This window comes from Phocoena sinus, chromosome 7, assembly GCF_008692025.1.
Source record: "Phocoena sinus isolate mPhoSin1 chromosome 7, mPhoSin1.pri, whole genome shotgun sequence".
NCBI classification, from domain to species: Eukaryota; Metazoa; Chordata; class Mammalia; order Artiodactyla; family Phocoenidae; genus Phocoena; species Phocoena sinus.
The window spans coordinates 75,033,076-75,049,127 of record NC_045769.1 but is presented as its reverse complement, the minus strand read 5'-3'; the positions used below and the strand labels follow the sequence as shown (position 1 = coordinate 75,049,127).

At 37.4% G+C, this 16,052-nt stretch overlaps 1 protein-coding gene across 4 annotated transcripts in view; it reads right to left on the bottom strand.

Annotated features, from left to right (window-relative positions):
• Window positions 1-9,496: 9,496 nt before the first annotated feature.
• CYTIP (cytohesin 1 interacting protein) overlaps window positions 9,497-16,052 on the bottom strand; it is a 77,137-nt gene continuing 70,581 nt past the window's right edge. For 2 of the 4 annotated variants that reach the window (XM_032636761.1, XM_032636759.1), the window contains exons 7-8: window positions 13,593-13,659; window positions 9,497-11,153 (exon numbers count right to left, since the gene is read on the bottom strand). In XM_032636761.1, the coding sequence (XP_032492652.1) occupies window positions 10,693-11,153; window positions 13,593-13,659 (528 nt within the window). In that variant the 3' untranslated portion in view covers window positions 9,497-10,692. Of the gene's footprint in view, window positions 11,175-13,592; window positions 13,660-16,052 lie in introns of all 4 variants that reach the window. The other 2 variants (XM_032636760.1, XM_032636758.1) reach the window with 1 other exon arrangement.

The following is a 16,052-nucleotide window of genomic DNA, read 5'->3' as shown; positions in this document are numbered from 1 at the left end:
TGTTTCTCAAAGTGTGGTTCCTTGGCTATCTGTATGAGAATCTCTCGGGGAGCTCGTTTAAAAGGAAGATTCCTGGACCCCGCCCAGACCTATTTGACAGACTCTTTGGGATCTGGTGCCTGGGAATCTGCATCCTAACAAGTTTCTCAGGTGATTCTTACACAGCAAGCCAGCACTGGTCTGAAGATGCTGTTTCAGAACCACTATCTTAGCTCATGTCTAGTCCAGCAAGTCCTACGCATAACTGTTTACCCACATCCTGTTTTTAATCAGTGGCTCCGTCTACAGTTTTAAAACTAAATAAAAGTGTCACACACTGTGGTGAGGAAATGACAACCGTGCCTTCAAGTGCAGCTAGCTAGGATCAGACTCATACCCATGATCATCTTCTATGGTTTCGTTATTTTTTTATATTTAAAAATAGTTTAAAAATCCACTTAGTTATTGATGGTCAAGAATGGTAGAATAACTATATTGAAGCAATGTTATAATAGTAAACTGCATTGTTTAGTCAATTAGATTTGAAGATATATCAACCTAGTTACTTAATTCTGAGCATTTGAGGACAAGACAATTACAGAATTTCACTACCAAACAGCGCAAACACATTTCCCCTCTGGTTTAACTGGTTCATTGGTATTTGGAGATTCAGGTAGGAAACAAGTGTGGCAAGAACGGAAGACGCTCTCTTCATTGGCCGTTGGGAAGGAAAGTGGGTACCATTCCACCTGCTCTGCTCTTCAGTCTGAGCACACACTTTCATCAATAATGAATTTGTGACCTGACCAGAAGGCTCTCAAGTCATAATCACCAAATTGGCACAGCTGTGAAGAAAAGGAAAGCTTACTTCAAATCCAAGTGATTTGCTTAGATCAAAAACTTTGTAGTTTCCTTTGTCATATGTCTGCTTTAATGTTATAACCAGGTGAAGTTCTTTGCACTCCTCCCCCCGAAGGGTTTGTGAAAAATAATGATCACGTTTCTAACTACAGTCTGAGTTAAGTGGCCCTTGTATAAGTTCTTAAATTATGTTACATTTCTTTACCTTAGAATTTATCATGGGGAATTCCCTGGCGGTCCAGTGGTTAGGACTTCGTAGTTCCACTGCAGGGGCCAAGGGTTCGATCCCTGGTTGGGGAACTAAGATCCCGCATGCCGCACGGTGCAGTCAAAAAAAACAAACAAAAAAAAAAAAGGGGTTTCCCTGGTGGCGCAGTGGTTGAGAGTCTGCCTGCCGATGCAGGGGACATGGGTTCGTGCCCCAGTCCGGGAAGATCCCACATGCCACGGAGCATCCGTTGAGTCATTCTTTGCCCTGAAAGTTCTGTGGATATTGACAAACACATAGTGTCATGTATCCACAGTTACTGGTACAATATCATACAGAGTAGATTGCCACTCTTGTCTTAGTCAGCTCAGGCTGCCGTAACAAAATTCCACAGACCGGATAGCTTATATGATAAAAATTTGTTTTCTCATTATTCTGGATGCTGGTTCCAGATCCAGTCCAAGATCAAGTTCTGGGAGGGTTCAGTTTTTGGTTAGAGCTGTCTCCTTGGACTGCCCCCAGAACTATGAGAAAATAAATATCTGTTGTTTCAGCCACACAATCTGTGGTATTTTATTTCAGTAGCCCACGTAGACTAAGAGAACATTATAAAACTCATGAGTACCAGCAAGCCCTCGCTGCCCTCAAGAGCAACAGCAGGGTCTCAGCCTGAAAGCCCGAGGGTGGGAGCCCCAGCAGGTGCCCCCAGAATGGGGCCCTGGGCCAAGAGGAGCTCACCTGATGGTGCAGCCCTGAGGTCACATGGCAGCCATTGGCCAGGGCCGCTCTGTCCCCTCCCCCTCCCCATCTTACTTGAATTTAACCAGGAAAAAATGTGATAGCACATGGGTAGCCTAGGCAGTGGGTAAATACCTCAGAAGTCCTCTTGCAGCAAGTGTCTGTACATGTTGTGGTCATTTTCTATCTTACATGTTCTCGAATGTTTGTATTTCAATAAACCTCTACCTCTTCACACACACACACACACACACACACACACACATACACTCATGAGTGCTCCATCGATTCAACCTTCTCCACGTACACACACCCCCCCACCACCCGCAAACCCCTGCGAACCACTGATCTCTTTACTATTGCTATAGTATTGTCTCTTCCAGAATGTCATATAAGTAGAACCATACCGTATGTAGCCCTTTCGTACTAGCTTCTTTCACTTATCAACATGCATTTAAGGTTCATCAAGTCTTTTCTTGGCTTAAGAGCTCATTTTTATGATAGTTGAATAACATTCCGTTGTTTGTTTATCCATTAACCTATTAAAGGACATTTTAGTTTCTTCCAATTTTTTTGTGATTGAGAATAAAGTTGCTACAAATATTTGTGTGTGGTTTTTTGTGTAGACATACATTTTCAAATCAATCAGGTAAATACAGGCATACCTGGGAGATATTGAAGGTTCAGTTCCAGACTACCGCAGTGAAGTGAATATCTCAATAAATAGAGTTACATGATTTTTTGGTTTCCCAGTGCATATAAAAGTTATACTTACAATATACTGTAGTCTATTGTGTGCAATAACATCATCTAAAAAAATAAAACCCCACCAATTTACACACCTGAATTTAAAAATACTTTATTGCTAAATAATGCTAACCATCATCTGTGTCTTCAGTGAGTTGTAATGTTTTTGCTGGTGGAGCATCTCGCCTTGATGTTGATGGCTGATGACTGATCAGGGTGGTGACTGCTGAAGGTAGAGATGGCTGTGGAAATTTTTAAAAATAAGACCAAAAAAAGTTTGCCACATCGATTGACTCTTTTTTACGAATGATTTCTCTATAGCATGCAATGCTGTTTGATAACATTTTACCCACAGTAGAACTTCTTTTAAAATTCGGGTCAATCCTCTCAAACCCTGTTGCTGCTTTAGCAAATAAGTTTATGAAATATTCTAAAGCCTTTGTGATCATTTCAACAGTCTTCACAGCATCGCGACCAGGAGTAGATTCCATCTCAAGAAACTATTTTCTTTGCTCACCCATAAGGAGCAACTCCTCATCAATTAAAATTTTGTCACGAGATTGCAGCAGTTCAGTCACATCTTCAGGCTCCACTTCTACTTCTGGTTTTCTTGCTATTTCCACCACATCTGCAGTTATCTCCTCCACAGAAGCTTTGAGCCCCTCAAAGTCACCCACAGGGGTTGGAATTAACTTCTTCCAAACTCCTGTTAATGTTCATATTTTGGTCTCTTCCCTTGAATCACAAATGTTCTTAATGGCATCTAGAATGATGGCTCTTTTCCTGAGTTTACTTTGCCCAGGTCCATTAGAGGAATCACTATTTATGGCAGCTACAGCCTTACAAAATGAATTTCTTAAATGATAAGGCTTAGAAGTCAAAATTACTCCTTGATCCATGACGCTGTGTTAGCAGGCATGAAAATAGCATGAATCTCATTGTACATCTCCACCAGGGCTCTTAGGTGAAGAGGTACATTGTCAATAAGTAGTAATATTTTGAAAGGAATCTTTTTTTCTGGGCAGTAGGTCTTAACAGTGAGTTTAAAATATTAAGTAAACCATGTTGTAAACAGATGTGCTGTCATGCAAGCTTTGTTGTTCCATTGATAGAGAACAGGCAGAGTAGTTTAACATAATTCTGAAGGGCTCTAGGATTTTCAGAATGGTGAATGAGCTTTGACTTCAACTTCAAGTCAGTAGCTGCATTAACCCCTAACAAGAGAGTCAGCTCTGTCCTTTGAAGATTTGAAGCCAGGCATTGACGTCTCATCTCTAGCTATGAAAGTCCTAGATGGCATCTTCTTCCAATAAAAGACTGTTCGTCTACATGGAAAATCTGTTGGTTAGTGTAATCACCTTCATTAATCATCTTAGCTAGATCTTCTGGGTAACTCGCTGCAGTTTGTACATCAGCACTTGCTACTTCACCTTGCACTTTGATGTTACAGTGATGGCTTCTTTCCTTAAACCTCATGAACCAACCTCTGTTAGCTTCAAACTTTTCTTCTATAACTTTCTCACCTCAGTCTCTATAGAATTGAAGAGAGTTAGGGCTTTTCTCCGGATTAGGCTTTGCCTTAAGGGAATGCTGTGGCTGTTTGATCTTCTATCCAGACCCCTCAAACTTTCTCCATATCAGCAATAAGGCCGTTTCACTTTCTTATCTGTGTGTTCCCTGCAGTAGCACTTTTAACTTCCTTCAAGATTTTTTCGTTTGCATTCACAATTTGGCTAACTATTTGGCACAAGAGACCTAACTTTTGACCTATCTCAACGTTTAGCATGCCCTACTCACTAAGCTGTATCATTTCTAGCTTTTGATTTAAAGTGAAAGATGTGTGACTTCTTTTTGCTTGAACACTCAGAGGCCATTGTAGAGTTATTAACTGTCCTAATTTCAATATTGTGTCTCAGAGAGGGGGAGAGATGGGGGAACATTTGGTTGGCGGAGCAGTCGGAACACACATAACATTTATTCAATTAAGTTTGCCATCTTATATGGGCACAGCTTGTGGTGCCTCAAAACAACTACAATAGGAACATCAGAGATCACTGATCACAGATCACCATAACAAATATAATGATAATGAAAAAGTTTGAAATATTGCAAGAATTATCAAAATGTGACACAGAGACCCAAAAATGAGCAAATGCAGTTGGAAAAATGGTGCTGATATTGCTTGCTTAATGTGGGGTTGCCTTCAATTTGTAAAAAAAAAGATGCTTCAATTTGTTAAAAAAAAATGCAATTATCTGTGAAGCATAATAAAATAAAGCACAATTAAACAAGGTATGCCTGCACCTAGAGGTGTAATTGCTAGATCATATGGTAAGGCTATGTTTAGCTTTGTAAAAAACTGTCAAACTGTCTTCCAAAGGGCTGTACTAGTTTGCATTCCCATCACCAATGAAGGAGCATTCCTGTTATTCCACGTCCTTGCCAGCAATTTGTATTGTTAGTTATCTGGATCTCAGTCATCCTAATAGCCATCTAGTAGTATCTTGTTACTACTTGGGATTTAATTTGTAAACCCCAAGTGACAAATGATATTGAACTCTTTTAATGCACTTATTTGTCACCTACATATTATCTTCGGAGATGTGTTCACATCTTTTGAACATGCTTTAATTGGGTTGTTTGTATTCTTATTTTTGAATTTTAAAAGTTCTTTTTATATTTTGGATGCAAGTTCTTTTTCAAATATGTGTTTTGCAAATATTTTCTCCCAGTCCATGGTTTTTCTTTTGATTCTCTTAACAGTAAATTTCCCAAAGCAGAAGTTTTTAATTTTAATAAAGTTCAATGTATCAACTTTTTCTTTCACAAATCATCCTTTTGGTGTATCTAAAAAATTTATCATGAAACCCAAGGACATCTAGATGTTTTCCTTTGTTATTGTCCAGAACTTTTATACTTTTATGTTCTACATCTAGGTCTATGATTCATTTTGAGTTAATTTCATGAAATGTGTAAAGTCTTGCATATGGATGTCCAATTGTTCAAGAACCATTTTTGAAAATACTGTCCTTTCTCCATTTAACTGCATTTACTTCTTTGTCAAAGATCAGTGACTATATTTGCGCAGGTCTATTTCTGGGAGCTCAAATCTGTTTCATTGATCTATCTATATGTCTATTCTTTTGCCAAAACCATGCTGTCTTAATTATTGTAGATTTATAGGAAATCTAGAAATTGGGTATTGTGATTCCTCCAACTTTCTTCTTCTCCTCCTCTTCCTTCTTATACTTCTTATTCTTCAGTATTACATTGGCTATTCTAGGTCTTCTACTTTTCCATGTAAATTTTAGAATTAGTTTCTCAATGATTGCAAAATATTGATTGGAATTTCAATGAATCTATAGATATTAAGTTAGGAAGAATTAATATCTTAACACTACTGAGTCTTCCAATCCATGAATACAGAATATCTATTTAGATTTTCTTGGATTTCTTTCATCAGAGTTTTAGAGTTTTCCACATATAAATTATGTACATATTTTGTCAGGTTTATACCTAAGTGGTTCTCTTTTTTTTTTTTTTTTTTTGGTATTATTGTAAACGGTATTGATTGTTGAATTTCAAATCGCAGTTGTTCATTTCTGGTATATAGGAAATCAGTTGACTTTTGTATAGTTATTTGTGTCCTGTGACCTTGCTATACTCACTTATTAGTTCCAGAATGTTTGTTGTTGTTGATTTGACGGGATTTTCCACATTGACAACCATACCATCTGAAAACAAAGTCAGTTTCATGTCTTCCTTCCTAATTTGTATACTTTTTATTTCCTTTCCTTGTCTTAGTGAACTAAGTAGGACTTTCAGTACAGTGGTAAATAGAAGCGGTGAGAGGACATCCTTAGTTTGTAACTGATCTTAGAGAAAAGGCATCCAGTTTCTCACATTATGATATTAGCTGTAGCTTTTTTGTAGATATTCTTTATCAAGTTGTGAGACTTATCCTTTATTCCTAAGATATACATTTTTTATATTCTTTCAAACTGCTTTATTTTCTCAAGTTCTAATAATTCTGCTATTTGTGGAATCACCTGACATTTGCTCATGGTTGATCATTTCCTTTTGTGCTTTGTAGTTCTGATTATGAAAGTTTTGTTTTGTTTTTCTGTGGAATTCCTGTCGTCTGCTCACAAAGATGCACCCACATAGAAGTGATAAAGTCCAGCATGTCAATCACTGAATTCACTTAAATACATTCAGATTCCCTGAGCAGAATTTGGAAGCAAGTTACTGGTTCACTCTTTAATATTCTTTTAAAATCTTCTATCATTTCATGCACTTGGGGGACAAAGTTGGGTGGTCAATAATAGACCTGGATACAGTTTCCTACTCAGCTTATCGGCTAGTTATACAATCTTGGCCAGTTTCTTTAATTTCAAAAGTCGTTAATCTGAACATTTCTCTCTATAAAAATTAAAAATGGTGACATTCACAATTTCTTTTTGCTCAATGAAGTTTAGAGAAGACTCAATATCTGAAGTTATCCATCTGTGAACTCCTTGAATAGTGTTGTGAATAGATTCTAAGGTAGCCCCTGATCCCCACCTCCTGATGTTCATGCCTTTGTGTAAGCCCTGCTTTGTGAGTGTGGGTGGTTCCTGTGAATTGTGTCTGACAAACAATATGCCACAATGGATAGGATGTCACTCCTGTGATTATGTTCTATTATATGGCAAAGGTGCCGAGATGTCAGTCTGGTTACGTTGCATTACTTAGGACTCTGTCTTGCTTGCACTATCTCTTTCTCTCTGTTGCTGGGTTTTAATAAGCAAGCTGCAATGAAACCTACGGCCATAAGGAATGCTTTTGACAACAACCCGAGGGATTGTGGTAGGAAATCCTTCCCCAATAAAGTCCGCAGATGAGAACTCAGTCCTGGGTGACACCATGATTGCTGCTTTGTGAGACACTGAGGAGACCCAGGTAAGCTTTGCCCATACTCCTGACCCACACTTTGAGATAATAAATATGTTTTAAGCCTCTATGTTTGCAGTAATTTGTCAAACAACAACAGAAAGCTAATACAAGTGCAAAGCTTCAATTAAGTAGGTAATGCCTCTTAAGAACCGCAAAGAGGTAGGTGTTAAGAGGTCACCCAGATTTTTTTTAATCTTCTTTTAAAACAACCATTTCATTTAAAGTAAGTAAGTAAAGTGAGAGAGAGCAGAAAGTTCTGACACTGAAGAATAGCATTCTTTATTTCAAAAAGGTATCAAATTTTTATTTTATTGCCCATAGTTCTGTAAGGAAATGGATATAAAGCACCAATAATTTTGTGATCTGGAGGATAGTATAGTTGTTAAGTATTATTTACTGTGCTTAGATTGCATACATCCATAGATATTTATACTTTATGATTAGTCACACAAACTGTGTCCAAGTTTGATATTCAGTTCAAACTGGGATTTTTAATACTGTTTGTATCATGCAACTAAGATATAAAAGAATTGAAAAGTAGAAAGTAATAAATAAAAGTTCCTTTCAAAAAATATGGTTCCAACCTGTTTGACACGGTGGTGTTCCTTTTAGTCACATGACAGAGTAATTTCCAATAGGCTTGATTCAAATTTGGCTTATCAATCAATGCCATACTAGAAAAATACATTTTCATAACAAATTATCAGTTAATAAGTTCACCAACGTTACATATTTGACAACTTTGGGGTTAAAAAAAAACTCTTCATTTTTCTTTTCCCAGTAAATTACAGCTAAGTGAGTCCTGTGGTCATCGTGCACCAGAAAATTAGAGAAATGAAATCTTCTAAAGCCCCACTGAGGTCAGATTCAGTCTGAAAAGCTGTGCTTTGAGAAAAGTACCCACATTTCCACTAAACAAGAGTCTTCATACAACTTGTGAACACACAAAACATGACATACGCTTACTTCCTGTACTTTGGTTAAAAAGTGCTTAACTTTTTTTCCTGAACATATCTAATTCTTGACTCTAATTCTGCTCATCACAGACTACAGCAAAACATGCCATGTGCTTCTTCCCTGTACCATTTTGGGTTTGATGTTTACTGTAAGAAAGTATTAAACTATATTTAACACTTAAAACCACAGAAAAGCAAATGACGTATTGTCTGCTTTTTCAGATGAACTGTGGTAGCTCTTGAAACATTGTTCACATTGTAGAAGACTTTAAAGTCATCTTTCCTCAAATAAATGTGATACTTCTTTCCCCTTGACTTGGCGAAATAGGACTAACAGATAATGCTGCATTCATGTAAACAGATCTTTAACATGATAATTCTAGCCTACAATGAGAAATAAGCAGTATCAATTAAATCACAATTGATTTGCAAGCCCTTGTTGAAAATAAATGTATTGCTAACCATGCAGTTATTAACGTGCTTATATCTGAAAACTTGCTCGTGGAAGCGAGAAGGAAGAGTCACCCTAAATATATGTTTGTTTTCCTATTTACCAAATAGGAATGTTTTATTTTTCCTATCTACAATATCCTTATTCATGCAATATCTACAATTGCGCATTTTAAATTTTCCTGGGATTGGGGCAGGAGGTAGTCCTGTGGTGATAATTACACAGACCCAGCAAAAGGGTAAGCAATATCTAGAGAGACTAAGCGGGTAGGCTAGAGCTGGAAAGAACTGGCTTCCAATATCAGCACTGCCGCTGACCATGGGAACTTCTCCCAATACCTGCTTCCTTATCTGCATGCCTAACATCTCCCTACAGGGTTATTTTGAGGATGACATGGAAAGCATCTACGACCTATTATGCATTCAGTAAATGACAGACAAGATCGCTATTGTTCCTGTGAAAGCTCTGCTTTTCACATGAATGATCCTCAAGCAGAGCCCACTGGATACTTCTGAATTCAGAGACTTAATAGGAAGCAGATCTCAATTAGAAATCTTTTTCTATTTTATTATTTATTTCTTACCCTACAAGCTTCCTTACCTTCACCTCTTTTTTTTTTTCTCAAAATGACTCACTCTTTACTCAGTTTATTTAAGTGTTTAAGTGTATCAGTTGCGCTGAAAGTCAACTATCTCTCTCTCTCTCACACACACACACACACACACACACACACACACACACAGTTTAAAATCAGTAAGGACTATTTATTGCATTGTCCAGATTATCTACCCTAGAATATAGGTAATGAGCAGCTTTATCACCAGAACAGAGAAATCATGGACTTTAATGGGTATTGAATAAAAATATGACTGAAAGGCTAGAAGTGATGTGATACTAACATAACTAATAGACAAAAGAGCGCTGAGGCAATAACTATTTGGAATATATAATATAAAGTGAGGAGTAATGTGGAAAAAAATCTACAGGAGGAAAATACTTTTCCTGACTAATTTTTCAAATTTTAGACATTTGTTCAAAAAAATCACAAGGCTGTAGGATCTTGAGAGAGCTAGACTTGTCATCAATGTTTAGGCAGAACAAAAGTTGAATTAGGTAAGAATGACATCCTCATCCATTTTGTTTAGGCTACCAATAAAAAAGGACTTACTATAGTCTTCCTTAGCACCCATCTTAGATAACATCTTTCCATGGATCTCATAAAGTTTAAATCCCCATATTAAATCTTATACTTCCTGATTTATTGTCATTGTGGATGTAAAAAAGGGCTGATGATCATCTTTGTTTATAATCTTTCATAGATTTGAACAGAAACATTCAAAATTGCCTATTAATAAGCCTCCCCAAAGGCTACCGAGCTTAAGCAAATATAAAGTTTTGTAACCTACCAATTTATCTACAGAAGGTATTGCAAATAATTATATTCTGTCACTTTCTTATTCATACTTGACTCCAAAAAGTTCTCAACGTTTTACATGAATAATCTAGAAAATAAATTTTACTCTTGCCTTCACAGGCAGCATTAAAATGAGCAGGCACTTGTGTTAATATGTTATATTTTCTAATTTATTACTTAATTTTCCTACTGCCTCCTTGGAACTTGAGTTGTTCTGTTTAAAAAAATGATGGAAGGAGCAAACATAATGATACAAAAATTTAAATAAAGTTCACTCTTGCCATGAAATGGGATGTCAGTTTTGCAGTCCATCTGCACTTTCCCACTAAGCTGGGTGGAGTTGGTCTAAATGAATCTGAAGACATTTATGAAATAAGCTAATACGAAAGGGCACTACAACCCATTAAAAGCGACTCTCTTCCTCTTCCACAGCGCGATGAAGGCCAGGGATGAATTTTAAGAGCTGTTTCCGGACACTTCCCCTTCTGCTTTTCCTGGGCAGAGTCCCAAACATGCTTGAGAAGTTGCCTTCCCACAAGGGAGACATGGACCCACTACTAGCAGAACTAATGCTCTGGTTCCTCCTTGAAGAATACCTCTTCAGAAAATCATCCCCATCCTTGAGGACAAAACACTCATCATCTGTGCTTGTCTGCCGGCTGAAGGCTTCCCTGCTCGAGTCTTCAGACACACATGTCTGGTACCCATCCTCACTGTCTATCGTCATGGAGCTCAGGCAGCTCTTACAGCTGCTCTCACTGGATAAGCGACTCCGGTCCAGGAGAGCTGAACCTGGCAGGGGTCCAAACAAAGCTGATTCATCTATGTCCATATTTTCCAAACTTGGGCAGTTAGCTGCATCACCTAGAAAGCAGAAAACAAAGCCTACTGGGAAATGGATCTGAGCATCACTCCTTATAAGTAAATACACCAAATTTCTCTTTGAAGGGCACAAGAAAGAATAAGGGTAAATAATACTTTTCACTAAATTTTCACTTGCATGAATAAGTAACTGTTCATGAGACCATTCAATAAACCTTATAGTATGATTTTTCAAACTATTTGTTCATGAACTAGTTTCCAGGTAAAAGGGTTCTATGGTGACAAAAATGGTAATGCTAGATTAAATAAATTGAAACAAGAGTCTTCATATGAGAACAGTTCAACTCATCTAACAGTATGTCAGTGCGACTTACGAATTTCCAAAAGAATCATTTCTTATATTGTAGTGACCAGGCCACCTTTTATTAAAATTATCATAGAAATGGGCTCCAAAGAATATACTTGGGGAAATGCCTCTTATGGCTCTTCTCTACTTTAGTTCCTCTGATTTTTAGTTACTATCTTTTTTTAATAATTGTAAAATTATTATAACATCACTTGAAGTGTATGGGAAACACAGATATAAAACCTGCCCCTGTAGGCTGATTATTAGAGAATTCAAAGATGTTTAAAACAGAAAGGATATCTTCCAGCCTCGATATGCCCAGTTGATTCTTAGAACACTTTAATACTTAAATGCTTTGAAATGGTAGTGTACCCAGAAAACATCCCTGTCCTAAAATAAGTAATAATTCATTTGAAGAAATTGAATGTTATCTGCTTAGCTGAATTTCTTCATCAACCTTTTATAACCTACATCTGGGCTCTCCAAACTCAAATTTTAATCTCACACCAACAGCCTGTTCATATCCCACTTGTTTCTGTACTATTTGAGTTGGTTAGTATGCTGCTAAAAGAAAGGAGATTATTTGTAATACTAGCATGAGAAAAACATCATTAGAAGATGACTTTGCTTCAGGAAAAGTAACAGAACCTTACACACTCAGAAATTGTTTTATTTTGTGCTGATAATCTCTAATTCTGCTCTCCTTTGTCCTTGGTTGACACTATAAAAAGAGACTGCTTATTTTTCCATTTGATCTGCAAGGTTGAGTAGGGCCAGCCCTGTGGTGACTAGTTATAATGCTTTCTTTTTTGTTAACAAAACCAATTTTATTTCATCTCCCAACAAGTTGATGAATTTCTTTTGATTGGCGAGCCGTTGGCTTGTAGAAACTCATGCCCTGGATATTTACTGTAAGTCCAGAAAAAGTAAGCTAAAGAACTCCTTCAATCTCTCAAAAAATATGTACAACAATGACCTATGAAAAGTCAAACTCCTTGATTCTGAACTAAGGATCGTGTCTATACAAGGCCACTTCCATAAAGCCATAGAACTGCCTACACTTACCAGACCAAACCCCATCTCCACTCCAGGATGCTCCGGAAGTAGAGACAAAGATATCCCAAACACCCTCAAGTCTACAGAAATCCAGGATGTGGCCAGAAATGTGTGCCTCTGTCTGGTTAGCAAACTTCAGATCGCCCCCCAACAAAACCTGCTATAGGTTTTTAAGAATACTAATTTAGAAACACAGAAAAGAGAAGTAACTCATACATGTTTCATTTTTTGGAAAAAACAGAACTTTGACACAAGCCCCTAAGCCATAAATTAGTGCCTAATTAAGAATTAAATGTATCCTTCTTCTGTAAACAGATTATCACTTTTAACAAACAGATATTCTAAGGTTATAGAGACGTTAGCTCTGTGTTATCTGAAGAAGATACAACCTATATTTCACACCCACACAGTTAGCGGTTTCAGTGAATTATTTGTATCTACAAGTTCATTCCTCAGGTTATACCAGTCACATGGCAAACGCCATGTCAACAAATTTTAAACTCAACCCTTCTTTTCAGAATGTACACAACAGCAAGAGCCATGCATTTACTGTTATAACGATCCTTCATATTTCTGTTTTGGATTTGAAGGCCATGAGGAAGGATTTCTCTGCATTACTGTAACTTACACAATTTGAGTAAATAATAGGAGCTCCACCCAAGAAGCATGTTACCATTCCCAGCTTCAAGAGTTTCTGAGAACTACCCTGCCCCTGAACCGCAGATGTTCTCAGGAATTTAATTCATCTGCTGAAGTAGTAGGAAAGTCAGGCAATCATTCATATTACTCTTCTAAAATCCCCAGGTGCCTCTTGAGAGCGAGTGCACACATGCACCTGCGTCCATGTTTTCATGTGCATGTGTTCTGTGTATGGAGGAGGGGATGTGATGATGACTTACCCCTCGTCCAAATACAGTGGTCACTCCAAAAGCCATGCCAAAGAAACACAGGCTACTATTCTCAATCCATGCTAGGCGATTTTTTTTCTTGTAATGATGATAATCTTAAAACAATTTAGAGGCAGAAATACTGAAAGAATGAAGTGTAAGTGTGGTTTCTGAACAGGAAATCACATTTACCATGAAGCAGGCGCTGTTCCTGTAACTGCAGAGATCTGAACTCCACCCATTTTCTCTTCAAGGTTTGCTGAGAAAGAAGAAAAGTGCTAATTATTTGGACACCCCAGTGAAGATAGCAATTTACTTCCAGGTGTTGAGATTTGTCATTAATTTTTTTTTCATTTCTTTCTATCACTAACAATCCCTCCCACTCATTTGAAAGATTCTTTTTCTGTATAAAAGCAGAATATTGGGAACACTAATTTCTCAAGAAATAATCTAGTATCACCAACAAGTTGAAACAATGATGTCATTTCAATAGAAACAACAGATAATAGAAACAATGATATTTATGTGTTTTTATTTAAAAATATTAGAGAAACAGATTGCTTAGGTTTGTGTCCATTTACTAGCTGTTTCAGCAAGGCTTTTACACTCTAGGCTTCTTCCATTAGCAATATGAGAACAACGACAGCACCTAAACCTGGGAATTGTCATGAGGATTAAATGCATTAGTAAATGTAAAATGGTTGGAACAGTGGGTACAGCTTAGTAAATGTTCAAAAAATACCATGATCATTTTGAATGGATACAGAAGACGTGGTATACGTATACAACGAAATATTACTCAGCCATAAAAAAAGAACGAAATAATGTCATTTGCGGCAACATGGATAGACCTAGAGATTATCATACTAAATGAAGTACGTCAGACAGGAAAGATAAATACCATATGATGTCACTTATATGTGGAATCTGAAATATGATACAAATAAACTTATTTACAAAACAGAAACAGACTCACAGACATAGAAAACAAACTTATGGTTATCAAAGTGGGAATGGGAGGAGAGATAAATTATGAGTATGGGATTAAGAGATACATGCACTATACATAAGATAGTAAACAACAAGGATTTATTGTACAGCATAGGGAACTACATTCAGTGTCTTGTAATAACAAGTAATGGAAAAAAATCTGAAAAAAAATAGATGTATAACTGAATCACTTTGCTGTACACCTGAAACGAATACAATATTATAAATCAACTATACTTCAATTAAAAAAAAAACACCATCATTCTATAAGCCTGGGGCACTAAAATAGTCTTTTCTGCTGGATATCTACTTATTTTCTATATCCAAAAGGGGAAGCTGACCAGTTCTAAAAGGCTTCCTTGGAGGGCTAAACTTAGAACACTGTAAGCACCCTGACTTCTTAACTGCTTTCTTCTTGGCTACACCGCACATGAGAGCTGTGGCCCACGGAAGGATGAAACGGCTGCTGTAATGGTCACGACTGCACGTGAGGCCTGGCCTAGCCCACAGGCTGGAATCAAAAGTCAACCAAGCAGAAGGCATCTGACAAGGCAAAAAGGCTCCTTCTCCCTCCCCCTCTTTTCTCTTTACTCCACCCCTTCCTTTGCCATTTCAGGTCCCTACAGCAAGTCCAGCAGGTAAGCACAGCTCAGATTTGCCTGGGGACACTTATCCTGAAGGACAGCCAGCCTAGTTGGAAACAAGTGGTCCTTTGTACAAATCAATCTGGAAGGGGCAGATGAAGGCTAAAAATGAAGAGGGGGAAAAAAGCACATTTGGAAGGGGAAGACTGAAGGAAAAGAAAATATTACAAGAATGTCATTAAGTGTTTAAGGGGGAACGTGGCTGGTTCCTCAGTTCAGAGATTGAACAATCACTGGGCAGGATTTTCCAAGCCTTGATAAGAGTAACATTTAGCAGCAATCATTATGATTGTCAATATAATATGCAATCAATGAGTCAAAGCCATAAAATACCCAGCTCAGTTAATTTCTTGTTCTTTCTGTACTATAATATAGTCTACCTGGCTATGAGACTGCTGGGCTACCTGAATTACAGCTCTTGTAAACCTGTGGTCATGTGAAGGTCAGAGTTAGGAAACCAGGAAGTACAGAACTAGCAGGGATCTGGCATATATACCAAGCCCTTTTTTCTTTCTTAAAGAGGTTTATCTCTTGCAAGAGAATAGAGTCTAGTTGGGGAGCATAAGGATAGACTGATGCTCAAAACTAATTATAGGGAGAAGAGGAAGTTGTATTTCTGCACTTACTATGCAGAAATACAAAGTTAGAGCTTGCCAAACAGTTTCTGTGAAAGTCAAGGTTTTTAAATGTCAAATCTGTTGATTTGTCCCAGTCATCTAAGTATGTCGTCACTTAAACCAAGAAAATACCAATGCAAAGAGCAGATGTGTCAAAGTGACTAAGAGTTTTTAGTCTATATTGAAGCTTCCTTATTTTCCTCAGAGTCAGCCTATTATTAATATCACAGTAGTGTATTTGGACAAATCTAACCTCTCACTGTTAGAAGAAAATTAAAGTACATGTGAGACGTAACCCTACTGGATCACGTCACCTCGCTGTGCCTAGCTCAGCGCCTGGTACATAGCAGATGCTCAGTAAATATTGGCTAAATGAATAAATGAAAGGATGGCTTCCTGGA